The 27,502-nt window shown below is 38.2% G+C and overlaps 1 protein-coding gene across 1 annotated transcript in view; it reads right to left on the reverse strand.

The window, feature by feature from the left end:
• FAT4 (FAT atypical cadherin 4) overlaps positions 1-27,502 on the reverse strand; it is a gene marked incomplete at its 5' end in the record, with an annotated part of 143,915 nt that overhangs the window by 32,948 nt on the left and 83,465 nt on the right. Inside the window, 4 exons of the mRNA XM_085323905.1 lie at positions 2,158-2,408; positions 6,787-6,967; positions 23,067-23,241; positions 23,955-24,877. Coding sequence (XP_085180031.1) covers positions 2,158-2,408; positions 6,787-6,967; positions 23,067-23,241; positions 23,955-24,877 — 1,530 coding nt within the window. The remainder of the gene's footprint in view (positions 1-2,157; positions 2,409-6,786; positions 6,968-23,066; positions 23,242-23,954; positions 24,878-27,502) is intronic.

The raw sequence follows: 27,502 nt of genomic DNA on the forward strand, positions 1-27,502 counted from the left end.
AATAACATGTATATATTGTGTCCCAGACTTTTCACACGCATGTTCCACACTGAGCTCCACCCTATGGGCACAAATGTGTTAGCAACTGTATTTGCCTATTTGTAAGGAGGCAAATAGGATGTTCATTTGCATTGGAGTTGGTAGATCTTAAACATGGCACATCTTTCAAATTTGACACTGTCCAACCAATTTGCAGAATGTTCTGYTGACTGTTTTACTGGTACTGAAACTTAGAAAACACCACTTCTGTATATATACACCATGTTTTTTTCAACCTCTTACGGCAAAATCAGTTATAAGCAGGAATGACTTTGACAGCGTCTCCTTAAAACTGTATTTCTTGTCACTATTTGTCATGTGCACTGATTTGTGCTCCAGGGGAGGAATATCTAAAAATGACAGTATTCAAAACCTTGAGAGAAATGGGACAGGGCAAAATTAGAGTTTTGCTTTGGTTAAGCATATTAGATTATTAATCATTATTAACAGTCCCTCTTTTTATTCTTAATTAAAAAAGAAAAACAAAGCAATTAGGCTTTGTTTTTTTTTCAAACTACAGACTAGATATTCTGTAACTGGAATTAAATGAAAAGTTTTGAAAAAGTTTTGATTTTTTTCTTTCTTTTTTGGAAAAGCTATTTCAGATCTTGTATTGGAAAGCAATTTTTTTCAAATTGATTCCGTGCCTGCTAGGCATATAATTATCAACAGCCCTTTGAGTTAGTTTGAAAAGATATTAACATTTTCTTTAAATGAAAGTAGGCACATGGATTATCAGTTTTGGAAGTTGCAAATAAAGAAGTTCATATATCTCTAGATTTTCACTTAGTTAAGACCAGACCAAATACAGCTTAGGCTTCTTTATATATTTCTAATTGTAAAGGATATCATACAGAAAGTGCTTGAAAAGATATTGTTAGAATATGTCGGTAAACTCTATGCATGCTTCTCATATGCACATTAAAAAAAGTACTCCAAAAACCCCATGTGAACAAAGGCACTGTGTGCTACTCAAAATGGGCAAAGATTCAGTTGTGCAATAATAACATGCTTAGATAAAGTTGTTTTAGAGACACAGAAGAAATGTAAACAAACTCATTCTTATATTAAACCCTCCCAAGTCATAGCAATTGTTTAAAATTTAGAAGGCAAACCTCAATTAACAGAAATAAGGTTTTTTTTGTTTGTTTGTTTTAAGGAAAAGCTGTTTTGTAGTGCATTTTTCTTGCAGGCATCGTGTACCAATGTATGTGTATACATGTACATGTGCACAGTATGGCTGACTTCCACAGCTAGCCAATGATTGCAATTTTGTGAAACTGGTAATACAGTGATCATATTATAAAAAGTTGTTACTGTTTTGAGATAACAAAGGTCCCAGTATTAGTCCATTTTAAATCCTGAAAAGATCCCAGAATGGTAGACTCTTTCAGTATATTCAGTATATTCTCCCCCACCCATAAAAATACATCTTTCCCCTCCTTGCAGTGCCAGTTCTGTAAATAGAAAACATCGTTATTTTGGACTTTTCCATTTCTAATTTCTGCATTTATCATGATTATTTAAACATAAATGGAATTAGAAGTTGATTCCTGCACTGAGTGAAGTTGTTGTACTTTGGGTGCAGGTTCCACAAATGCAGCATTGCTGCTTGCCTTTACTTCAGCTCAAAAACAACCTAACATCTAATACAGATGCAGCTTTTTGCAAAGATGGTGACAAAATTCTCTTTAAGAATTGCTTGGAGTGACAAAAGGACATTTACAAACCGGAAAAGACATAGAAGGGGAAAAGAGGCAGTTGTCTTCCTAACTCTGACAAAATAATTTAATTTGATCACTTGTTTCTCTTTCAGACTGAAAGTCTGATGGTCATTTATCCTAAGGCTTTTTTACATAACCACAGCACTATAACCGGATTGGATGAAAGGAATAAATAAAAAAACCAAACAACAACAAAAAAAAACTAAAAAACTGGTGACCTGTAGGTCACATACTGAGCCTTGCCATTACTCACTCCCATTCAACACGGGGATATCGAAGCCTGCAAGTAGCTGCAGAGGAACATATGGGAACCTCTCCCTACAGAACAGCGCAGCATTTCACAAGATGTTCGTGCAACCTGAAATATCCCAAGCACTGCCACTGCCCAGGTTACCTGAAGCGGTAGGTGACRGAATGTGGGTGACATAGGGATGATGCTGAAATTTGGGTGGGTTGTCATTTACATCGGTGACAGTGACAAGCACGCTGGTGGAACTGGAGAGCGCCCTGGGAAAGCCACCGTCGCTCGCCACAACCACCAAAGTGTAGTTCTCCTTGGTCTCTCTGTCTAGTAAAGCGCTGGTGATGATCTGGCCTGTGGATGGGTTGATTGTGAATTGCGAGTTGCCACCAATAAGTCTATAGCTGTTTGAAAGAAAAAAGAAGGAGAGAAGAAAAAACAATYAGTATTTCAAAAAGGCAGCCTGTAAAGTCAGTAACAATTTTTTAGATCGTTTAAACCACCATTATCAACACATGGATTTTGTTTTGCCTGTTTATCTGTCTTCACTTGACCCTCTTCCATATTTCCAGTTTGAAGCCTGTCTTAAGTGACGTTTCTGGGGATTTCCAAATGTAGCTGCTTAACACAGACAGACTTCTAGCAAATGAGGAGCAGACTGAGCCTTAGTACATTTAGAAATACAATTGGACATTCTCTCAAAACTGCAAGTGGCCTGCTAGAGAAAGTCTCTAATACTGATTTAACTGGGATAATGCTTTGGTATTTCTCCAGAAAGCTGACATACTCCTAAATGAATCTGCAGACTATACCCAGAAAAAAATAATACTTTCTGAAATAAAAGGAGGATTGTTTTATAGAATAACATGGAGATTTATAATTCACGTTATTTCCTGATACTGAGCCCGGTTTTGCTGTGTCAATTTTAATTGATGATGTCAATTTTAATTTGTAACAATTCAGATGGAATTGGTAACCACAGAGCTATACTAACAGGGACTAATTAGGAGCAGAATTTGACCTTTGGCTGTTGTGTACGCATGAGCACACGTGTGTGTGTGTGTGTGCATGTGTGTGTGTACGTCTGAAACTTTGATTTGGTAAGAACTGACTGTCTGCTCGCTATAGCTCTGTGTACAGGCTACCTGTGGCTTATCAGCACAGTGCATTTGTCTTTTCTCTTTGAAACCACTCAGCTTATGCTAGTACAGAATGAATCCCAAAGGTATTTTGAGTAGTGTGTGGTATTTTGGGGGAACTCAGTTAACACTGAATTTCTGTTAACACAGATAATGGCCATTTTACAAAATGAAGGAAACAAAAACGGGCTAAAATGAAGAATTCTCGTGCTCAGTATTATAGCCCTGCCAAAGACCAGCCCATGACTGTGGTTCTCATTGCTTCTTCAGAAAAGCCCGATAGACCGTAGGCAGCTTTTCTGAAGTATACGATTCTATAAACGACTCAGAAGAAAACTGTTACAAAAGATGTATAGTTATATTAATATCTTCACCTTTTTAAAATCAAAAGAGGTTCTGACAGAAACGCTAACGCAGGCCAGAAGCTTTACCTCGAGGACCGAAGCCAGCCTGCGTAATCAGCTGTGGCAGCTTCTCATGTTCAGTCATTAACCTCTGCAGAATGCCATAAGCATCCTTTAATTGCTTAATTATGATTTAATGTGATGGCCATATGTAATTATTCTCCAGCTAAAGAAATGTGCATCTAGGGTTGAAAGAACACGCACAAAGCCTAAAGCAYCACTTAAATCTCCCTAAATATCAGTAGCACAGATTTCATCTGTGATCTACAACGTTTTAAAACTGCATGAGGTGTCACAYTGGAGCTAGCACGTCTCTTGTGTACTTCCACATACAAAGAGCAGCTCAAGCTTTAGCACTGAAAMGATGCTATGAAAACATTTTTTAAAGGAAATAATAACAAATTACATTTGAAATCACAATTAGCCACAGGTATTTGARTTATATCTGAGTACAGTTTCATGTAAACCAACCAGACAACGGAAGTATGTTTYCAGACAGATTCCCAGCATATTTACCAAAAAAAATAAATAAATAAAATAACAAAATTTGTAAAGATAACTAGCATAAAAGGAACTGCTTCATGATGGAACCACTTAAAATCAGGCCATTTCTACCAATCTGTGCTGACCTGTATTATCYGTACTACCTTTAACAATATTACTCAAGCGAGCGTTACCAAAAACAAGCTCAGCAGTCCCTTTTCATGACTGTTACAGGTTAGCACCAGAACTAGGAGAAAAAGAGTTGGCAGATATGGATATGTAACAGTTTTACAGAAGATTAACTACTTTTTGCATAATTTAGTCCATGTTTAACTGAACATGAAAATCTTTTTGTGGGATTTTACACATCATCTTTGAAAACCAAAAATCTGATTTTGAAAGGGGTCTGACAAAACTGAAAAGGAGTTTTGAGTGCTCAACACCTCTGAAAAGCAGACTCCATGCATTCTGGCCCATCTAGCTTTTGCCAGCTTTGTAATACCAGTCATATTTTAACATTTACATTACTCTAAACGCTGAATCTGAACAAATTATGTCCAAGAAAAATAAAGTGTGTTCCCCAGTCTAAAAAGTGCCAAACAAAGCCTCAGAACAGTTTTTTTTAAACAGCTACTTATAGAAGAGCCATGTTCTACTATGATGTAGTGAGTAAATGATACAGACTAACAGCAGAAACACCCATGCAATTCAACTACGTTAAAGAAATCCGAGAGCACTCGGATAATTTCTAAYCCTGAGATGCAATCATTGCAATCAGTCGTGCTTTGTGTGAAATTCTTTTTACCAAAGAAGCTTTCCAGAAATGGTTTGTAGAGTGAGAGTGAAYAGAATTAAAAGTTCCATTGTTTCACAATTCAATAAATGCTAAGTTTGAACACTTTTCAAGTCTTTAAAGATGTCAAAACATAAAGTTCCTATTCTAGCCTTCCAGCTAGACAGAAAGAATATATTACAGTATTTCATACACACTCATTTAGCTATAATGTAGTTCTGTTTTCTTTTATTTTACTTATTATTTTTTTAATTACGACCATAACGACATTCTCCTGTACTTTGCAGAACAAACTGAGATGAAATGATAAAAGTAGATGAAGTTAAGCTACTTTTATACTCTTGTGCATGTTTGGGAACAGAGATACAAGTGTTTGCATACACAAAAGTTAAATGCAAACGGATTACCTATTGGTCCTTGGGAATACCAAGGCAGGATTAATAACTAATACTAGCCTGCTTTGTATTCCCTTAGGAATACACCAGTCCTCAGTGGGAAAGGGCTTGTCGTTGCCACTTAGCGTTGTCATCACTCTCRTCTCTGCAGAGTGCTCAGCACAGTGCCTACTTAAGAAGCACTGTTGCATCAGCTGAGTAGTGCAAATCATTTGGCACATGAAGTAGAAATGCCAAATTCTAACTTTTTATTGGTTTTCTGAATGGGATAAATCTTTTTGTCTTATGTAATTTTCATTCTGTAAATTGGGCTCTAAACTGCAGACATTACTTGATTGTAAATTTACCCAATGAACACAGTAACTTCAAACTATATGAAAACATGTGAATGCAACTCCAAGGCAAGTAACAGAATTTATTAATCTACGAGCTGTTCAACATTCAATGGCCTGTAGTGTCTCCCACACTATAGAGAAGTACTATGCATTCCATGCTGGGAGATATTCTAGCTACTCATCTTGTTTATTATAAACACATCTAAGTCTGCATAAGCAGTCATCTAAACTACACTACGTACGAAATACTATTTTAGGATCAAAATAAGATACTGTAGCCTTCCCCAAATATATGTATGCTATCACAAGAAAAATTTTAGCCACCAGAGTTTGAAAATTTTTATGCAAAAATCAGAGTTGGCTCACAAAGTGATATTGGTTTCTAGATTTAACTGGCTTAACAGCTAAAATTCAAAGATGATGAGATTTCCAAAATACATTCTGTACATGTTTTTAGGTTTGCCGGTCACAAGTTAGATAGATTGAGCCTTGCCCCAAAGGTGGCTTTTGTATCAGGTTTGTTAATGAAGTCTGAAACCTAACTACATGTCATCCTCTTCCCCGCCAAACCCTTTCCCAAACCTCTTTTGACTTGATTCTTAAGAAGTTTGTCAGCTGCCAAGAACAAGGGTTTCTAGCTCCTTCAGGAATACATTAAAAAAAGTAGTAGTATACCTATTAACTATTAATTACAAGGCTTCAATTCTAAAGGTATACTAAATATAAGGCTTAAGCCTTTTCAAAGTCTGTACTAGCTAATGAGAGGCAGTAATGCACAGTATTCACAGCTGATATCATATTTCATTATGCAGGGAACATACATATAAAAACTGCCAGTTAAGGCGCTTAATCCATTTATGACATACTCTAGAGTTTAAGGGGTTTAGATTTCTTTTCTTTTTTAATTTCTGCTTGTCTCTAAACTTAGAGAAATAGGAATAAAACAATTACATTTAACCCACCAACAATCAAACTCAGATGTGAGTTAAAATCTCATTTGCTTTGCTTTTAACTTGGTAAAAWATTAAGAACAATACTGCAATTCTATTTGTCTTCAATACAATTCTATAAGCTTATCAAAAAAGCTACGTTTGCTTACTTAATTTAGCTGCAAATATACAACTGTCCTTTCCTGTCTTAGGGCTCATGTCATATTTGTGAGTGACATCAGGAAACAAAATCTGCAGGCAAGGTATGAGGCAGTACTACATACAGTAACAGTAAACGACCTACCTAATAACAGCATTTGTAGAAGCATCAGCATCTGAGGAGTTTACTAGCAAAATATCTGTCCCTGTAGGGGCATCCTCCGGAACAGTGGAAGAATACACATTAAAGGCAAACGTGGGGACATTGTCGTTGACATCATCCACTGTGACAGCAATCGTTCCAGTGCCAGTGAGGGCAGGAGATCCTGGGGGAGAGTGGGAGAATGGGATATAAAATGCTAGAGGTTACAAATACCACAATACTGATCCAAGGTCTGCCAGTCCCAATTTAAAGCCTAATGTCTGAACATGTCACAGTTCACAGAGCATGAAAGCCAACTCAACGCATAGGACAGGGTCAGATTTGTTTCAAAGTAGGGCATCTCGACATAAACTACCAAAGTTGTGCAAAAAAAAAGAAAAAAGTTGTTTTTTCTTTAATCTAATTCCAGAAATACTTAGTAAYACAAGCTCAGCGGAAAAAGATGGCCATGAAATCGCACAGAAGCCTTCCCGTAACAGTTAGGACCAATTTGAACGCGTGGCTGATTTTCCCATTTCTCTAAGGGAAGGTCTTCCAAAGGTGGCCCACTGACAGCCTTGAAGACTCAAGCCCTCAATTTATTTATCCACAGAACAAATAAACTGGAAAGAGTAGCAAAGCCCAGCTTCCTGCACTGCATTTTCTCTGCCTGTCRCACCCCTGACCAAGGGAGACCTTCTCTGACAGSGCAAGATGGTTGTGCAATCTTCAGRCTCATTCAAACTTGATTTCTTTGCAGGAGAAACCACCTGTATCAGCAACTTATGCTGAAGCAGTCTGCTCACTCTAGTGGGGAATCWGCTTACAGGAAACTGGACTGAACTAATTTAACCTATGGCTTTCATTTTTCTTGTTATTCTAATTAATACTTAACTTTGATGAGTATGAACAAGCGAGAAATAGTAGGGGTATTCACATGCAATCTTTCAGTATTTACTCTCTTAGACTTCCTCTCCCTCTGCCCCCCCCTGAAAAAGAGGAAATTTTTACAAATTCATGCTGGTTTTCCCAGTTTCTTGCACTTATTTTAAGCCAAGAACCAGTCAGACACCTGCAAAACCAAATTGTTCAGCTGAAGGTACCTGAAAAAATGGGATCACTGGTTTCTTTGAATATATAGCCAAAAGTATAGAGAATGGTAGTAGTGCATGAAATACAGCAGTTATGGTCCTTTTACTTAAAAGATAAGATGATGACCATGCCTTGTGTACCCAAGGCTGAATCCCTTTCCCCTTCTGTCTTGAAGGGATACAATAATTCATCAACCACTGGACCAGGGAAACAAGGACCCTATTGAAAATCTTTGGGCCAGCACCTGGGACACTGGTATGAGTCCTTATGAAAAAGGCATGTATATTCCAGCAAGGTGCCATTTGATAAAACACAGGCAGCCCCATGCGACCGCACTAATCCTTCCACSGAGCAGCAGATCGGGTTGCTGCTATGCGAGGTTATTCCTGGGCCTGACCCCTCTGAGGTTGAGGACATGGCAGGCTCTGAACTCTCGCAGGGTCCTGGTGAGAGCACCAGGCACTGAGCTATTGTATATAAGAGAAACTAAAGACATATCTTTCCAAATTTTAACCCTTGAATGCTGAAGAAGTATCACATGAAGAATCTGGGAGCAGCTTCTGCGTGGGAAGAACGTTTCCTACTGTAAAACACTTCAGAGGAACTTGGCATAACGCACAAATGGATGGAATGAAAAGAGTGGAAATGTGCTATAAATTTTGCGAGGTTCACTTTGAAGTCTGCTWATCAGACAGTCCAGATCGCAACGCTAAGGAAAGAAGTTGCAAGCCAAGGAGCGTGCATTTTGTGCCACTGCTGTGCACAATGAAGCTCTTTCTTTGCTCTATTCTGACGTAATTATTTCTGCCAATTAATATACTTTCAGCCAGGAAGGTTACATTAAGGCAGCAAGCCTGACTTTTATTTTTTCTTTTAAGCCCTTTTTCTCAATTTTGTCATTTAGCCAAACACTTATAGATAGAAAAGCCTGCAAAAGTGTTCTTGATTGCTGAAATATTGCCCATGGAGTGTTTATTATTACTGCATTAAATGAAACAGAGTCCTCAGCGGTATTCACTGCATGTGTCATCAAGCTCCGGCCTTCCAAACACATTTAATTGACATTCATCTCACAGCTAATGAAATGAAAAGCTGAAAGTTGTTAAATTTCACAGGTGATTAAACAATTTATACATAATTCAAAAATTAATCTAGGATAAGTCATATTCAAAGGAGATCAGTAATGCGATTCAGCCTGGAAGAGAAAGTTTAACTACCAGTCAAAATTTGAAATTCATTGTTTTAAATGCATTTGCTAAAACAAAGAGCCAAYGCTGGAAAATTTGCGCTGTCAGTTTATTCACAAAATGAACCGCTGTGGCAGCTTCTCCAAAACGCTCCTTCAGATGTAACTCAACACTGACCTGATGGGACTAACCCAAGCGAGCGTCTATGCGGTACTCTGCAAGCTCGCTTTGTCCGAGCCCTAAGCCACGGGAAGCCACGAGACGCAGGGTATATTAGTTTGGGCTCTGTGCCACGCTAACTACATTCACAAGACTTCCGATCAGCGAGGAGAATGGGAAGAGTTCCCTCATGTCTGCTGGCAAAMCACCACACGGACACACGCTGACAGCAAAATGCTCTAATGGATTTCTTTTTATTCATTTATTTATTTTTGTCCCTCCTGCACAGCAATTCAGTCTTCGGTCCCGTAACAGAAATGGTCAAAACGGATACCGAACAATAGCTGCTTATAGGCAACAGCTATTTTCCCACTCAGGACCACACTGATACCACCAGCTTTTGGTTTGGCTGTTTGACTCGGAGCAGCCCCGAGCCCCTTCCGAGCCTGCGGAATCCGAATTTGTGCAGTACTGGACAAATGCACCGAGGGTCAAATATCGATCCTGCCGAGAGCAAAGGACATCGAGCTAGCGACAACAGTCGCGACCAGCATTTCATGCTTTGTTGTAGTTTAAGTCCAGATGCATCCAATCATCTTTAACGTTTCCGATACAGCCAAGTGACTGATCGTTGCTCTCTCATTTTACACAAACCTTTAATACATGCCAGCAGTGCAATGCAGAGGAAGGCTAAGGGTAGATTTTCTTTCAGCCCCATATTCCTTTTGTTCATTTATGGCTTGACTCTGCATATGTTACCTGTGCACACATTCCTGACAACATACAACACACTTGCTAAAATAAGAGTACTTGCACGAACCAGAAACTGGTCCCATGTATAACTGTGGTAGCTTGTTTCCTTATCAGAGCTTGCAAGATGAAAGCTGTCACCCGTGCAAGTGATATAGGGTACAGTAGCTCCCTATATATTCTTTGCCATTATTTTCCGATTTTACTGCCCCACTGGGCATGTCTACAGGACATGCTACAGAGCAGTATGGGCAYGTTTATATTAGCTTTAGAGGACTGCATACACTAGCCAAGGTTGAACGCTATACTTCTAAAACCAGCTAGGGTAATGCAAGTAGCTTATATCTCATTCAGTGCTAGCTTGTGGCTGCTTGGTCCTTTCAGAAATACCCCCAAACTCCAATATTAATTCAGGTGTTTGTAACATCCTAAGTCACWGTTCTTCCGTTCAAAACCAAATCATTCTCATTTTACTTAGATGGAAAAACTCACGCATCTACATCGGTTTCCTTTCTACATAGCTATCCAAATACATATTTTTTTCCTCTAAGTAAACCATCACGTCTACAAATTTACTCCTTTATTCTATTACACTGAAAGATAAAGTTGCAATTTCGCAGTGAGCCCTCAAAGCTTTTGTTCGCTTGAAATCAAACAGCTAGCTCACATTTCTGCCATTACTAAGAAATATAAGAAGAGGAAGTTACAAATGAAGTAATTTTCTATGGAAAAGAAATAGCTTGGGGCCAAATTCTATCGTCCTCAGTGAACTTTCAGTGAAAGTTCTGCTTGCGTAAGGACCGCAGAATTTGGCCCCTGGTAATAAGTAGGTTTCATAAAACGTAGATGTCATATTTGTGGTAAGAAAAGTACTTTCCATGGTCAGGCTGTGTTCCCAGATTTCTCAGTTTTGCTTCGATAGCAAATCTTCCTCAAGTCAGTTTTCTTCTTATACAAGTGCATCAGTCCCTTTTTTCCCAAACTGCGGTTAATATTTCACATAAATAAGATTAGCAAATTTTCTGTAAATTCTGCCATAATAACCAAATACTCAAGACGTCGCCTGCCTGTTTTCAGTAAACCAGGTATGTACAGAATCTACAGAAAACTGCTGCACACAGCCGCACCAGAATCTGCACACGCCTACAAACAGCACTGAGGGCTGCTGCCACAAAGAAACACACATTTTTCCTGTAGTGAAACTTGCAGAAAAATGGCAAGCAATTTTTAAATAATATTCTGAATTACCTTTCAGCATAATGACTATTTTTATATCAGATACCTCTTACCTGCAGTATTTCTTTAGTGCTGTATTACTAGTGTTTTCAAACCCCAAAATAACACATCTCACAGAGCCTGGGAATATCCAGGTTGAAAAACTGTATTCTAGAAAGCAGGAGGAATGAAACTATCACCAAATGATTAATAACCTGAAAAAATGAAGTTAACTCAGTTAAATAAAAGGAAAAGATCAGACTGATTGTTCAGGGAACAATCTTTWAACTTAAAAGAGCACATTAACATATTATTTACTATTATTCTGAGCCGTTGATATCAGTCTGCTGTGGTCTGCTTTTGTGAACTGAACAGTTTATTTTCTAGGTGACAGCTGTACATATACATTAAGCAGAGAGCCTCGCAAACGTCCACACGTCATTGCTGAAATAGAGATTAACCTGGGAGAGTGTCAAAATAGCAATGCTGAGTTCAGGAAGAAAATTGCTTCCCACGGATGTGCCTCCAAAAATTTAAGCTTTTTGCTTACATGTGCAAGTAAACATGTGTCTGGGGATGAAGAGAACTAGCAGACCTTCGGGGTCTGCTCAGGAGAACARGCTACAAGACAAGGTTACAGCGTCTCGTGGGGGTTTTGTCTGGCGTCGTGCTGCGACTGTCCTCTCCGCATGGGAAGTCTGAGGAGCTGTCATGAAGAAACGGGTGGGAGAAACAGGATTTCAGCTGACAGAACTTCTACTTGCCAAATCCAGGCTAACCTGCAGCCATGCGTTTCTCAGCTACTCGCCACAATTCACTCGCTCCTCCAGCTTGCGCTGATGCTTACGTGCCACGAAGTCACAGGAAAGGCAGGCACCTCGGCCCGCTCCTCGCCGCGCACGYGCCCCGGAAAGCGCCAGGAGCAGCTACCGCCGGAGGCGCAGCAGGTCCTGACACACCACCCTCCGGGGGAAACACCCCCGCGACCTCCGCCAGGCTTCACTCGGGAAAACAGAGCAGAATAAGCTGTCCTGGCTCGCTGGAGTCCCCAAACACGTGGCGCCGCCTGCTCTGATGCACGCTCAGCTCTCAGTACACGCTTGTACTTCAGCATAGGTGGGGGAATGATTAAAGTATTTAGTGGAGTAGTAAAAAGCAAAACAAAACAATTGAAGCAAACGCGCAGCAGTTTCAATGCTTCAAGCAAATCCAGGAAAATAAGATGTTAATGGCAATCATTTCAGCTGTGTGGTACTGTATGGCTTATAGGGAAAAAAAAAAAAGAGTCTGTGTTCAGCATGATATCCACATATTTGAAGTATTAATGGCTTCTGGGTCTCGTCTGTGCCATGCTTAGTAATGCAAATAATGAAACTATTATTCTTTTCAGAAACCAGGAACTCGAAAGTTTTTGCAAGCATTAAAATATCAAAATTAAGTGCTAGAAAACTAACAGTGAGGTTTAAATAAAAAGTACAGATACCTGTTTCACTAAAATGAAAAAAGGGAATAAAATTAAATAAAATGAATCTAAAAGAGTAATAAAAAAAGTCATACTATAGGTAGTTTACCATGTTTTGTGGTAAATTAAACACATCATTATCCTGAAAACTGGAATGCGATTTAACAGAAATGGAATTTTTGCTTCACTGAAATGTGTTGCTTTGCAACAAAGCCGATTTCATTTCTGCAGTTAAACACTCGGTGAATGAGTCCCAGGGCTAGAAGYTGTATGTGCTATTAGACAGCAGTAACTTTTTTCATTGAAGCAAACAAGCCCTTTCTTACAATAAGGCAGCCGATCTCTCTACWTGCATTTAAATGCAGACAGGGTGTGCTGGGCCTCACACAACTGGAGAGTTTTAAAATAAATACGAAGGCTGAGTAAGTTAAAAAGGAACAAGCTTGCATTATAAATTTGATGTTTAGTGCACATGAATCTAGATTTGAAATATGGAAGAATTTAAATTAACTTATTTTCCAGGAATGTAAAAGAAAGTGCACATGCAAAATGAGAAAAATAAGTAGTTCTTGTTTCAAGATTGCACCACAAATATTTACCCTGGTTGGATATGTTGACTATTTTTYGTTTGGTTTTCCCTTAGCTCAATTTTTCACTATGTGCTTTCATATCAAGTCCTAAAAAACTGGCAAACTTAGCATATGCTAAGATAAAAGCAGAAATAAGTAGTTTACAAACAAATGTAATAAAAACTTGGAAGCCAGCTCTAATCTCATTCAGCTCAATACGTGACAGGTGAATAAGACCATGCAAGAACCACAATTTTAGAAATCTCTGAGCAAGTGTCAAATCTGAGTTCGTCACATAGCTGGCTAGGTGCAAAGTAGTAGCTGCGACACCTAGGAGTTCCCAGAGATGATTTTGTTTTCAAAAAACAAGACAATTGCTGAGATAAAACCGCATGCTTGCAAGGATGAACTGATGAGGACAAAGAATTTAATATTAGAAACCTCAGCATCTCCCCAGCCTGAAGATGCTGGCAGCAAACAGAGTTGGGGAGCAGAGGTGGCCAGGCGCAAACACCTCATGAGGCGGTGGAGCCTCGCTCAAGCGGCGTCACCTCCAGGCGCACGCGGACCTGCTCGTGCAGGCGGGCAAACGCTTGGACTCGCACACGTCGTGAGAGTGGCCTCGGTTTCTCGGCAAGAGAGGCCTCTGTCCCAAACAAGACGGGATCTCTGACTTGTTTTAATCCAAATGGTTTTTAAAATTTGGTTCTTTCCTGCTTGATTGAACGTGCTTTATGAATTCACCAAGCTTTGCGGTTTCACAACGGGGGCAAGATTAAGCTGCTCTATACGCAGCATGTTATGGAAAGGGTGAAACTTGCACATACGCAAATAGTTTTAAGCTCTTTGGACTATGCACACAGTTGTCTTTCCTTTCTGTTTACATGCTGTTGATCAAAAGAGAAAAYGTTGTTCCACTGTTACAGAACTGGACCCATCAGAATACAGACACGTCCTGAGATTAAAATACATATAATAAAGCAGAAGTATACTATATACTTACCACAACAACTTCAAGCTATTCCAAATCTCTTTCTACACACACACACATTCACACATAAATTTACCACTTATTCGTCTGAAGAATAGTGGATAGTATATTCCTCCAGTTTAGCATTTTTTCCCATTGCTATTTTCCTTTAGCAAATTTTAAAGCTCCTGAAGGTAAGTGCTGGCACATTGTGCACAGCATAAGCTGAATCCCAGGTTTCTGCCACAAGCAGATGTRATTTAGCAACCTGTGGCTGTCAAATTCTGTTCCCCTCCAATGAACAGCACAAGCATTAATCTCATGTGCCATATAACCCTTGACACACACATATAATCTAACAATCTAATAATGTAATAAGGTGCAAGTCATTGGAGATGGTGCTTAGAAAAGACATGTGCAGTCACTCCGCAGACAACTTTCTTTGCCAGAACTGCATTTAGCTGCAGAGCAAGAAGTTGTCTTTTTCTGCATATGTCTCAAAAATGACTCCTTAAAGCCAACTTTTCACATTTGAATATAATGCCTATGCAAGCACCGGCAAATACCTGGATGCAAGTGTGCTTCTACATGTGTCCCTACTGCATGCAGTTCTCAGAGGGTGCAACGGGTAAGCACTTTGTAGGCATGTACATACTGCAAAAGCCTCCAAGGACCATAGTAAGATTTAAAGAAAACAGAACTGCAACTTAAAAGAAAGGCGTAGACACTAAAAAAATATTTTCTTAAAACCACGGATTACTTATCCTTGTTATAAGTTATTGCTGTAAACAGAAAAAAAATAGGGAAGTTGGCTCCTGCAGGGTCTGCTGACTGAGTTGATTTTTGACTGCTTATGACTCCTGAATATCCCACAGCAAAATTCCTGTAATGCATGATTTTGAATTATAGTTTAAAAACACCCTCCACAAATAGTGAAGATTAACCATCAGGATAAGCATTCAGACCATATGTGCACGTTTTACTGTTTTTATCCTTGTAATTAGGGCTCCCTGAAATTGTAGCTTTGTTGTTGAAGAATCAGCTAACAGACTTCCAATTTATTAGGTGTAACTTTCTATTTAAACAACAGTTTCAGATCACCATCTCTGGAAAATTTTAGTTTTTCTCACAGGTTGAAAAAATTTCCTTGCATGGCATAATGACTGCTCTTATTCTTTCTCAAAAACAAATTACTTGCAGGCAGCAAACTCATCAACACATTTCCAGGAGAAGGATTGTAATAGCCTGAAAATTTACAGCAGTTCTTTCTTCCTTGAATTTTTGTTAATCAACTAAATTCTACATATTAAGCACTATATTCTAGCCTGTTTTCTGGTTTCCAAAAGTTTCTGAGAAAATTTTTTCAAGGAGMTATAACTGCTGTATTTTCCTAAAACTGGCAACAATGTGTTAAGAAATAATAATAGCAAAGCAAACAAAAGCCGGGACAACACTGAAGACAGTTTGTAAGTAAAGATCTGACAGTCAGCCTTCACTCTTTTGGATCAACCATGTACACCATTTTGCCTGACCATGGCCAAACTCGATGAAAATTGAAGCGCCCTAGAATATTTTGTAAGTTCACCTTTTAAACTTTTAAATTTTTAAGCAGATAAATTTGTAATCCAGCATTAAAAACACGCACATTGCTCTACTAAATTAACCCTTTGAAGCTGAGCAGAAACCAGCTTTTGCCACTTAAAGGCACACCCAGGAGTGCCAGGCAAAGCTGGCATGCTCTAGCCATTTATTTCTAATTTCTGTTTTTCCTCATTTGTCATTTTTATAAGGTTCTTGTATGAAACTGTGCATGATGGGAAATAACACTGAATTACTGGATACTCCTGCTTAGATCACTAGTAATGTGACAACTCCCACTTAACAGAGTAATAAAGAACATCATCCATGCTTATTATTCACTCTTTTTTGGTTGCAAAAGAAATACATTCCTTGAAGCAGATAACAACAATTCAMATCACTATTTGTATAACACTACTAAAAAATTCTAAATAACACAYGCTTCTACTAACAGCCTGGATAAGTTTTATTGAAGAAGGATGTAAAACCTGATATTTTTAATTATTATTTCAAGAGTGTCTGTATAGTAATTAAAASTTTTGGCTATGTTCTTAGACCCATTGTTATGCTTTCTTAAACCATAAAAGTAGTATGTTAACCTCATTAGGATTCTGCTTGTCCTCTGTTAAAAAAAAATATATATATCTATATATGAGATTTGAATCCACGCCAAATGTAAAAATCTATGGAGTTCTCCTTCACACCATTTGGACGTGAATAACATTATTCTGTTTTCATGTGGATATTCTGCAGGCTTTTATATTGCAAAACATAAACACAGGCATACTGTGCTTGATATCCTCCTCTCTCATCTCAGCTCTGCTATACCTGGCTCTCTTCCAGCAACCCGGTTTCTGAACCTCCTTGCTTCTGATTCTGTCAAAGCAAGCTATCTGAAGCCATGTTTCCAAATACTACTGTCTCTAAAAGGTACAAATTAGTGATCAGTGGATTACATACACTAACAGTAAATTAGAAGATCTTAAATTATTTAAAATAATTTCTCTTCTTTTTCTTTTGCTGAATGCATTGAAACCGAGAACCTTTCACTCAACAAGCCTCAGGTAGAAGCAATTTATCCTATCTGAAATAAGACTGTCAAGTATCTGCTGGAGTCTCCACAATCACAGCAGAGAAGAGAAAGGGAATTATATAGGAGAAATGTTTGAATGAAAAGATGTGCAGTTAAATTAAGCCCTTTTCTAGAAGTAGCAAAAGTGTATCTGAACTAAAGAGAATAAACACTTTAATAGGTATTTCTAGCTTTGACAGCCTTGTCCAAATAAAATCYGTAATGTGTTTAAGTTTGTCTCAAAGCTCAAGTTCCAGCCATGATTTTAACACAAGCGAAAAAAAACCCCTAGCTTTCATTGATTTTACAGATATTTCAACTTGCACTGGCCAGCCTGAGCCCTTTGCCAGCCTGAATATTCGTCTCTCCTGCCGCTCACCCCCGAGAACACAGATGCTTGGATTTAGCCCACAGGCTATCACTGAACTATTTTGAAAACAGTGATCTAATAATGAAGATTTAACTCCAAGTAGAAGACTAAATCCCTCAAATGTTACTGTGGGGCTCAAGTGTGCATCTTCTAGGGCAGTGCTCTGAAGGGATGGGCTAAAGCCTCATCTCCTTTGGGGAGCAAATGTGTCACATCGTATAGACACGGATACGCTCTGTTCCTTGACAATTACTCTCCAGGGGACRTCGACTGACTTTGCGGTAATCCCACTTCCTAAATGTCTTTTTGAGCTGTTCTACAGAAAAAATAAAAACTGCTAACAGTTTCTAGGCTCTGCAAAGGGATAAGACCCTCTTGTTAGCCTCATACAGCTACAAAAAGTCACTCTCAATTGCCTTCTCTCCTGATTTTAGATGATGGTAAGGCAAAATAAATCCTGTGAGCTCACTGTTCAGTCTGTCACCATTTCATTTCTCCCATTGTATGATCTAGAAATAGAAAAAATAATGCATGACTACTAAACTAGTAGTTCTGGTACCAGTAAAAACCAGTTAAAAAAAAAAAAACTACTAAAATAGTTAAACTAGTCATTAGTAGATAGTATTGAGGAAAAGCTTCAAGAATAACCTGGCTTGGGATTGAAACCCCCATTCAATTTAAAATAGCTGTAGTACAAAACACTACATAGAAGAGAAGAATGATTATGTCAACCAATATGCATCTGAGGTAAGCATATGTCAGCTTCATTTATTTATACGTGATATGTGTATTTAGATATGATACAGAAAACATGGAAAACAGGACATTTCTAACAGCAATTTGTGAGTTGTTTGTTTTGACAGCAGGTTTAAAACTAGCTGAATTTGTTTTGAAAATAGCTGAATTCATTTTAAGGCAACACCTTTTCACACAGCAGGCTTCATGTTAAGTAGAAGTACAGTGCATGCTAAGAAAACAGGATGAGGATAAATGTCTTTAAGCTCAGTCACATAAATCTGACACGATGTTAACTCTTGGGATTCTTTCCTATTGTTACCAGAAAATAAAGAGGCTGCAGTTTTTCCAGTATGAAAATAGAGTCGTCCTTTACTTGCGACCCTAAACCTGAAAATAGCTTAAAATGTGTTAACAATGAGAAAAAAAAATAAAACTAAGTTGTCATATTTCATTTGATTTTAAGACTGAAGCAGACCAAAAACATATCTCAAAAGAGAATTCCTGAGAAGGATATAACCTCCGGTGTTTGGTTGCTCTCCTGCATTCTTGAAGGAAAGAATGCATATGCTGATGGCCAACATTTTCTAAAGAAAAAACATATGGTTGTTTTTCCTGCAGGCTAGAGAGGTATATAAAGAAGAGTTAAATAATTGTAATAATCAATCTACTGTTTTTTTTTTTTTTTTTGGAACTATTCTTCTAAACTGGTTAATAGATTATTTTTAAATGAAATAAAATTAAAACACCCACAGGAACACGGCTTTCTGATTAGAAACATCACATTTTGATTTTGGCTGCACTGTGGCAACGTGCCTTTCTGACCCAMCAATCCATGATATGGTAGTTGCAGTTCATTTAAACAGTAGTCCTGGGTAGCTAGCAACTTTCCAGATGTGCTACTCTATATCTCTGCAACCAATAAATATGAGGAGGAGGACTGTTGGAATGCTAACATTTTCTCCAGAAAACTGCTCAAAGAGTTAAAGACATGTACGATAAAAGCAGCCGCACCAGTTCTTGTCATGCTGCCAGAACTGAATGTTTACCCATCTCTGAGTCCCCACCAGATGGGGTGAAAAAAAGTAATCTAAAAAGTCTCTTTTCCCAACAGTTTTGCCATAAAGAAGGGTATAGCTAAGCAAAGAAAAAAAAAAAGAAAAAGATTTATGTGATAGAACAGACCCATAAAGACATATTCAAATAGTTGCACGTAGGTTTCTTGGCATTTATGTTAGCAGATATTTTGGGGGAGCATCTGCAATCTAAACACTATCATGTTATTCTACACTCCATCATTTTGCCTGTCATTATATTTATATAATAATTCACACATTTTGGCCTGCAGCATGTGCTGCAAGAGGGGCTCTCTAAAATGGAATGGGTGAATTTGGGCGTCGAAATATATTCCATTTCATGATCAAAGCCACAGGTGTACAATTCTGGAAGATGCTGAATGTCCCTAGTGAGAGACAYTTGGGTATCTGCAATAATTCCCTACTGCTTATAGATGCAACTAAATTAAGACCCTAAACAACACAGTCGTTGGAGAAGATCAGAAGTACAAAGGCAAAGGAAGAGCATGGACAGAACAGGGCTGAAAATCAAGATCCCAGCTTACGGAAAAGAAGCATGGAAAAACCTCTGTGGTCACTAACAGCTGTGCCAAGGGGCACCCTGATCAAAATGCCAAAGCTGCTTCATCAGTCTCTTCCCTCCTCCAGACTAGATGGAAACTCTGAGATCCCGGATGCCTTCTGAGGCTAAGGACTATACCATATACTACATGGTCAGCTAAAAATAATGCAAAATGAAAAGTATTTCTTTTTCCATTAATTTCCTCATAAACAATGTAGGCGAATACTGTGAAAAGTACAGTTGCAAACTGATGAGGTGATAATAAATATGAGAAAAGTAAGACATCCTTGATTATGTATGGGKAGATCAGGAAGACAGCAGAAAACTAGTGGAGAACCCATCAGTTCCTTATGCCTTAAGATGCTTCTAAGTTGGTATTGTGCCTGCTTCCTTGAAACAAAGGGAAGACTTGGCATAACTTCCTTAGGGGCAGGATATTATCCTTTAATGTCTTCAATTAATCAGTGCATAGCTTATAAAAATCGAGAGGCAAAGATTCTGAGGAAAATGGGAAAAGGGCTGGACAGTCAAAATTTTGCCCTTGATGTGCTACCCAGACATCTCCAAAGCTAACTGCATCTGGACGTCTACTGTGATTTTTATCAGTAACAAAACTAAACAAGTTGCACCATATATGGCAAGATTGTTGCTCRTTGCTCGGGCTGCTAAAGGCGATCTGAAAGATTTTTTTTTTTTTTTTACAGCTAATAAAAGCCAAAAAAAGTGCAAAGGATAATACCTTTCCCTTGATTTATTTTCAGAGATAATAAGGATGAGAATGATTTCAGAAAGTCTGCTTTCTTCAACATTTTGGCAGGCTCTGCTTTCCAACAGAGAAGCGTTATTTGGGGGGGAGGGAGGAGAGGGAGGAGGATGCGTCCGTGTGGGAGAACTGTCCCTATGCAAAATCCTTCTTTCTGCAGATCGGCTAAAACCAGAAGAAACAGAGCTACAGTATGCAAAGAACTGTGATGACTGTCTTTGTAAATGCCACTCAAAAACCTAACACTCAAACCACTCTTTTTACTCATTTCTGCATAGCGTCATGACCATACCGAGGGTACGGCCAGAACTACCTTGTTCCATGAAACAAATGCCACACCAGCAAAGGTCCGTATGTTATCACCTGGGTACGTGCCACACACCCGCACTGACAGCTTTTGCTAGGTTTTTGACTTTTCTAAATAAATTAACATATTTTTCTGATAAACTGCAACTCTTAGAAAGGCCTCTTCCCCCATAACATTTTCCTATTTCAGTTGCCTACTACAGTCTACTGTAGTACAAACACATTCCACATATGTTAAAGTAATATACAGTAATATAAAATTTGAGAGGCAGTTTGACAGAGCTCATAACTTGGTCCCTTTGTTCCACATGACTGTGACAAACATCATCCTTTAACAGGTCTCAAACAAACGATATGCCACAGTCGTCTTTACTACCTAGACTGCTTGCACTCAGTATGACTAATTTAAACAAAACAGGGATCTCCCAGAATTTCTTAAGTATGTAATATATTTAAAGTACTTAAAGGATTTATTACGACTATGGTCCATATCCTGCCTCCACAAAAGCAAGAGAAGTTTTGGCATTGACTTCTACTGGAGCAGGACATTTTCTTATGATGTTTTAGTTCAGATAAATCATGAATATGCTTCAGCATAGTTTTAAATGTTTCCTTTGATGGTATGAATTTAGAATAAGTCTCTAGTCTAATCAAAAGATATTATCCAATGTTATTCATATGGTTGGTTAAAAACTATACCAAATCACTGTAGATTAGTCAGAGTGCAAACTTACACACAGTACAACAGCTAAATTTAGCTTAAAGTTACCATTAACATCTGTTTCTGAACACTTCTGCAAGTTTCCTTTGTCAGTGATAAGAGGAAAGAGCAACCTGTGAGTTAGCTTTATGAGAACACAGCACATTTAAAACAACAGCTTCAAATAATATTTAATCAGCGTAATATTTACATGTTTAAACATAGGAACTAATGAAATGTGCTGCTATTCTTGTCAACCACTTAAGGCAAAGGCCCCATGCACACTTCTCGTATTAAAGTCTCCCATGGACTATTTGAAACTCAGAAGTCTCCCRACACAAATAAATATTTTTATTTGCTATGGCTGGGTAAACCTTCTCCTGGATTTCACATTCCTTAGGAAGCTGAGTTTAGGAAAMGGTTGGGCTATTTGTCAAATATGTCAAACTTTTAGCTTATACATAATGCTAGGCAAGGAGTAAAATTAGCTTCTTGCTCTCCTTTTTTCTGGGAAAGACGCTTGCTGCATGACACGTCTCTTATCAGTTCAGACTTAGCGTAATTTGTAATTGTAAGGCTAAATTCTCTATATTCCTAATTGATTCCTGCCAATGTGGACTGGGAGATTAAACAGACATCCAGCGTCCGCTTTCTCTTATGTATCCAGCCTAAGCTTCTGCAAGAATGTAAGGACGTCTGAGTCCAAGTCACAACTGAGCCCTTTGCAGTTACACAGTAATGGAAAGCCAGTGTAAAAAATACAACAYGATATAGCATCTCTAGCCAAAATGCAAGACAAATCATATATCAAGTCCTAAAACTGCATTCTGCAGCTTCAGCTGTGCTCAGACTGTAAAAASCCTGAGCTCTGCTACAATGGGAAAATATAAGCCAATACTGGCAATGTATTGTCACTGACATAAGATACTGCACACAATATGGCAGAAATCAAAACTGTATCAACTTGTCAACAAGAYGGGCTTGCTTCTATTTTTATTATTAGAAAATAAGACCAAGCTCTGCAGTAACATCTCATCAGACTCTGGGGACTGAAGATCAGTCTGGAATACGACCCAGTTTGTCTTCATTACTAATATTCATACCAAAATCTGCAACAAAAATTTCATACTTGGACACCTAAAGTGAAAGTGTAATTAAGCTTCCTAACAAGCAGTCATGTCTGTGTTTTAAACTTACAGAACTCAGAAACATTTGGGATTCTAGAGCAAACATATATAACTGGATGTTGAGCAAAGGTGAAAACTAAAATGTTTCTATTTTAATTGTCCTCACATTTCAGAGGTAACATTTCCATGAGATTAACTGAAAAGCCCTCAGTTGTTTTCCAGCCACTGGTTTGACATGTCTGCACAGTACATTGGTTTTGCATAGCTGTTCATAAGGCTCCTCATGACCCAGTTAGGACCACTTATTATTACTGGGGGGAAAAAAAAAGATGGGTTCTTCTAAATTTATAGTGAATCTTACTAAAATCAGGCACCTATATCTAAGGACAAAACCCTGATTTCATGAAACTGATGCTCCCTTTGACTTCAGGTGAGTCTACCTTTTACCACTGAGATCTAGATTAGAACTTGGGTACCAATTTCCAAGCGCTAAATTTGAGCCAATCTAAAAATATTTATTTTATATTCAGAATGCAATGTTTTCAAGTAAAAACAAAATATATTTAGAAGAGCCAGTACATTTGCTTTACCTGAATCAGCAGCTGTGATCAGTAAAATATACTGCTCCCTTGTCTCTCGGTCCAAGCTCTGCACCAAGCGGAGCTCCCCACTGGCCGAGAGAATAAAGGCTCCTTCTTCATTTCCACTCATGAGAACATAAGTAAGCTTGCTATTCAGGCCTTGATCATCGTCCCTTGCTACAACCTACAAAAGCAATGCAAACACACGGGAAGAAATATCAATAACTGATGAGTGAAGGATCTTCATAATTTTACTGGGATAGCCATGACACTGATCCAAATTAATGGATTGAATTAATCCATATGCCTTAAAACCCATTATAAATTATCTGTAACTGTAAAACGATTTAACAGAATGGTGATGAACTTAAAAGTGTTTGAAAATATTAAATAGTTGATGACTTCTTTTTCCCAGGCATGAATATAGTAAAGACTATGTTGGGGACTGGTGAAAACCACAGATCACTTGGTATAGGCTCCCTAAGTATTGTATCTCCAGCTTACTGAATCCATGTCACAACCTTTCATTACTTGTAACAGACCCTCTCATTCTCTAGCCAACGATCACAGATTGAGGAATTTGCTGCATGAAAGTTGAGGTCAATTTGAGATAATATAGCAAGCTCCTACGATCCCAGTGTATGAATAAAATGGGAAGGTAAACACCAAAGCCTAATGTAAACTTCTGTTANAAAAAAAAAAAAAAAAAAAAAAAAAAAAAAAAAAAAAAAAAAAAAAAAAAAAAAAAAAAAAAAAAAAAAAAAAAAAAAAAAGAATGAAAAAGAAAGAAACCAAGAAAGAAATTGCATATGAGATTACAGCTCCCAAAACAACTTTTAAAATATGTCTTAGACTTTTTATAACTGTAGCAAATAAATATTTTCTGAATGTACTGACCTGAAGAATAACTTTTGGAAGTACCTCTAAGTTCTCAGGGACATTCACAGAGTAGGGAGAAAGTTCAAACGTGGGAATATAATCGTTAACATCTTTCAGAATAATATTGACTGTAGTGGTATCAGTCCTTGGGCTGCTTCCACGATCAGACGACTGAACAGTCAGTGTATAGGAAGGCTTCTTCTCTCTGTCCAAAGGCTTAGCAACCGTTATTACCCCCGTAACAGAATCGATCCGAAACTCATTACTAGGATCTCCGCTGATGATGGCATAGCGGACCTGCCCATTTGTACCCTCATCTCCATCGGCAGCAAACACCTGGATTAAATCTGTCCCTGTTAAAGTATTTTCCCCAACTTCTACTTTATAAAGCTTCTGTGCAAAAAGGGGGTTATTATCATTAATGTCAAGGACTATTACAACCACATCTGTAGATGAAGAAAGGGATGGCTGGCCCTTGTCGGTAGCTACCACAGTCAATGTATAGTTAGACACCGCTTCTCTGTCAAGCTCCCCAATAAGTCTTACTTCACCATCTATAGTGCCAATGCTGAATTTATTTCCCAAAGGCCTAAGCAGACTGTATTCAATGTAGCTGTTTGGACCGCTGTCCGGATCAGTTGCCTGGGCTTTGAATACAATTGTATCTATCGGGGTGTTTTCCGGGATGTAGGTCAGCTTCGGAGAGATGAAGCTCGGAGGGCTGTCGTTCACGTCCAGCAGAATAATTGAAACCTGAGCCGTGCTCGTGTATCGGGACGCTGGGGGAGCAGCCATGTCATGCACCTGAACGACAAGGCTATAGAAAGATTGACTTTCCCGATCCAAAGGCCGTTTGATGCTCAGTACTCCGTTCCTGTCAATACTGAACTGTCCCAAGCTGTCCCCAGAGGCGATGCTGAAGGACAGCTGCGAGTTGGAGCCTGGGAGAGGGGGAGAAAAAAGGTAGAGAGACTGTAACTTGATCCCACTGACCTAGATATCAAGGTTTCTAGCCTGATTTCCTACAGAAATGAGGATTACACGATCATGCTGCTTAATGGCCACCTCCTCGTAATTTTTGAATCTATTAGCTAACATCAGCTGGGTTTCATAGTAGAATAAACATCTTTGAAATAATTGTATTCTGACAAGAGTAGAAGAGAAAGAGAGCAAAAGAGAGTGAAAAAAGGAAAAAGTGAGCTAGAAAGGAAAAGCAAGAAAGAAAAAGAGAGAAAAAGAAGGAGACAGAAAAAAGAAAAAGAGGGAGAGAGATCAAATAGAGCAGCCACTGAAAGAAAGGAGCTCAACTCCATATTTTGTTCAGTGGAAGTGACTTGCTGAGCATAGGGTAGGTTTTCCCCTAGACAACGGTTAGGGATAAAGGAGATAGATCCATCAGAAACCAACATTCAGTAGTTCTGCTGCTTATGAAACAGATTTTTTGCTTCTTTCCTCCCATTTCTGGTAAGAAACATTATTGATGTCATCGTTTCAAGAATTTTTCCACCCAGYTACAAAAACCCCAAAGCAGAAACTCCCAAGCCCAGAGTGGGCAGGCCAACAGTGAATACTGCAGAGAGGTATGCTTACCGTATATGGAAGAGCGTTCAGAAATCTCAGATGAACATCTCATGATCAAAACATAACTAGCAATTATGGTCAAGTAAAAGATTTATAATTTTGGTAAGGGAAATGAATTCTGAATCCTGACAAGGCTATGAAATGACCTTAAATGTGCCCTATAGCAAACAAATATATGTTGATACTTTCATTCCAGAACTAGTTCTAAACACCTAATTGAAGACTATTTTCTCTCTTAGACATATTTCCCTTACTTGCATTTTAAATAAYGTTGAATTTTTTGCTTTTTCATGTTGGGTCATAAAAACTGTGATTTAGGATAAATGGATTAACAGACTGCTCTCTACTGCTTTWCCCCTCAAACTCACTTTTTTCATGCAAAGTAAACCGAGTTGTCTGCTTAAGTAGCTAATTACTTTGCTTTGCATTTTCCCTATTTTACTTARAAGCTCCATCTTTTCCCTCTGACTGAATTGCTTTGATAATAAAATTAGCTCTGTAYTCGATTTATTAATCATTCCTATTTATTATGCTTAGAATCAGAAACTAGTTCTGCCTGCCTTTCTCCCTCTGGCCACTCTAATTGGCATACTTCCCTCTCTTGTCTCTTGTAGAAACTTAATTATAAAGTAAATAGAATCAAAYATGAAAGACAAAATAGTTTAATGAATTAAAGATATTAATATATTTATACGCTATATATTAGTGTTTCTGCATTACTTTGATCAAGYGAAATACTGAAAGTGTAATGCTATTCTATTTTTGTTCAGTTGTATTTTAAAATGATTAATTATACAGATAGAAATCTTCTGATTTCAGTTGAATACATTTTGTAATTAAAGATTTTGCTGTTTGGCCTTGGAAATGAGGAGGAATTAGATTTTACAAAAGTAAATTATTTTATTATATTCAAATATTCTTTTTYGCCACTGTATTCTGCAGTGTATTTTGCTATTTGTTCTCTTTGCAACTTATTACTTGTTCTTCTTTGACCAAGGTAGATGGAGGCAAACAACTTCCATGGACCTTTTCATTCCTTGCCTTGTATTTTCTTAGGTCTCAATGGTGCTAAGGCTTATAAAGATTAAATGGTGGCTCTGCTGAAGCAGTGGGAGATTTTCCTAAATATCAGTGGAGCTGGGACTTCCACTTAACTGAAGACAAGGAATGAATGATAGTTTTTTAAAGACAGTATGCCAAGCTGGAGCTGTGCACCTCAGGCATCCCTTCTCCAGCCTGGGAGCTGGATTTTTCTTACTGAGAACAAAGGGGCTTCCTCCCCTTGGCTAAGCTTTGGATCTGTTTAATCTCAGGGGGTAACCTGGGAAAACTGAGTGAGAGCTCACAGATGAAGCCATCAGTTTTCAAAAGGCTCTTTCAAGGGTTTTGTTTCTGTTTTCATTTGCTTGATAGTTAAAAAAAAAAGAAAACAAAACAAAAACAAACAAACAAAAAAACCCACTTTTTCCAACCTGTAAATACCTATAGAGTTCAATTGGGAACCCCTCCAATTTTTTGCCTGCAGAAATATTTTGCTACGCGTATTAACAAACAGACAAGAGCTTGCTTTGCCCTGAGAAGCAAAATGGATTTTTCTGTTACTTCTAAGTGGAAAAAATGAAAATGCAAACCTTGAAATGAATGTGCAAGTGTTCAAGGAAACTGAACTCTTCTAGTCTTCGGTAAATAATCGAGAGCTGTAGCTGATACTTACTATTCATCTGTACATAACACTATTCAAGTGGACATAAACAGCTATTTTTTCCCTCGGGGTATGTCAAACAGGAAAGAATGGGAGTTGTTTTGCTATCACAGTCCTTTTTGCCCTTGATCGGTGCTTATCCTAAGGTATATCTCATTATAAAACAACRACTTTTCAGAGCTCTTACAAGCTGTTGGACCATTTAACATAAATCATCAATGATGTTTTATTCATGTGCATTGAGTATATTATCTATGAGCCGCACAGAGAGGACTRCATTCCT

The sequence above is a fragment of the Rhea americana genome, unplaced genomic scaffold (genome assembly GCF_003343005.1).
Source record: "Rhea americana isolate MKP2758 unplaced genomic scaffold, rheAme1 scaffold_89, whole genome shotgun sequence".
In the NCBI taxonomy this organism is placed as follows: domain Eukaryota; kingdom Metazoa; phylum Chordata; class Aves; order Rheiformes; family Rheidae; genus Rhea; species Rhea americana.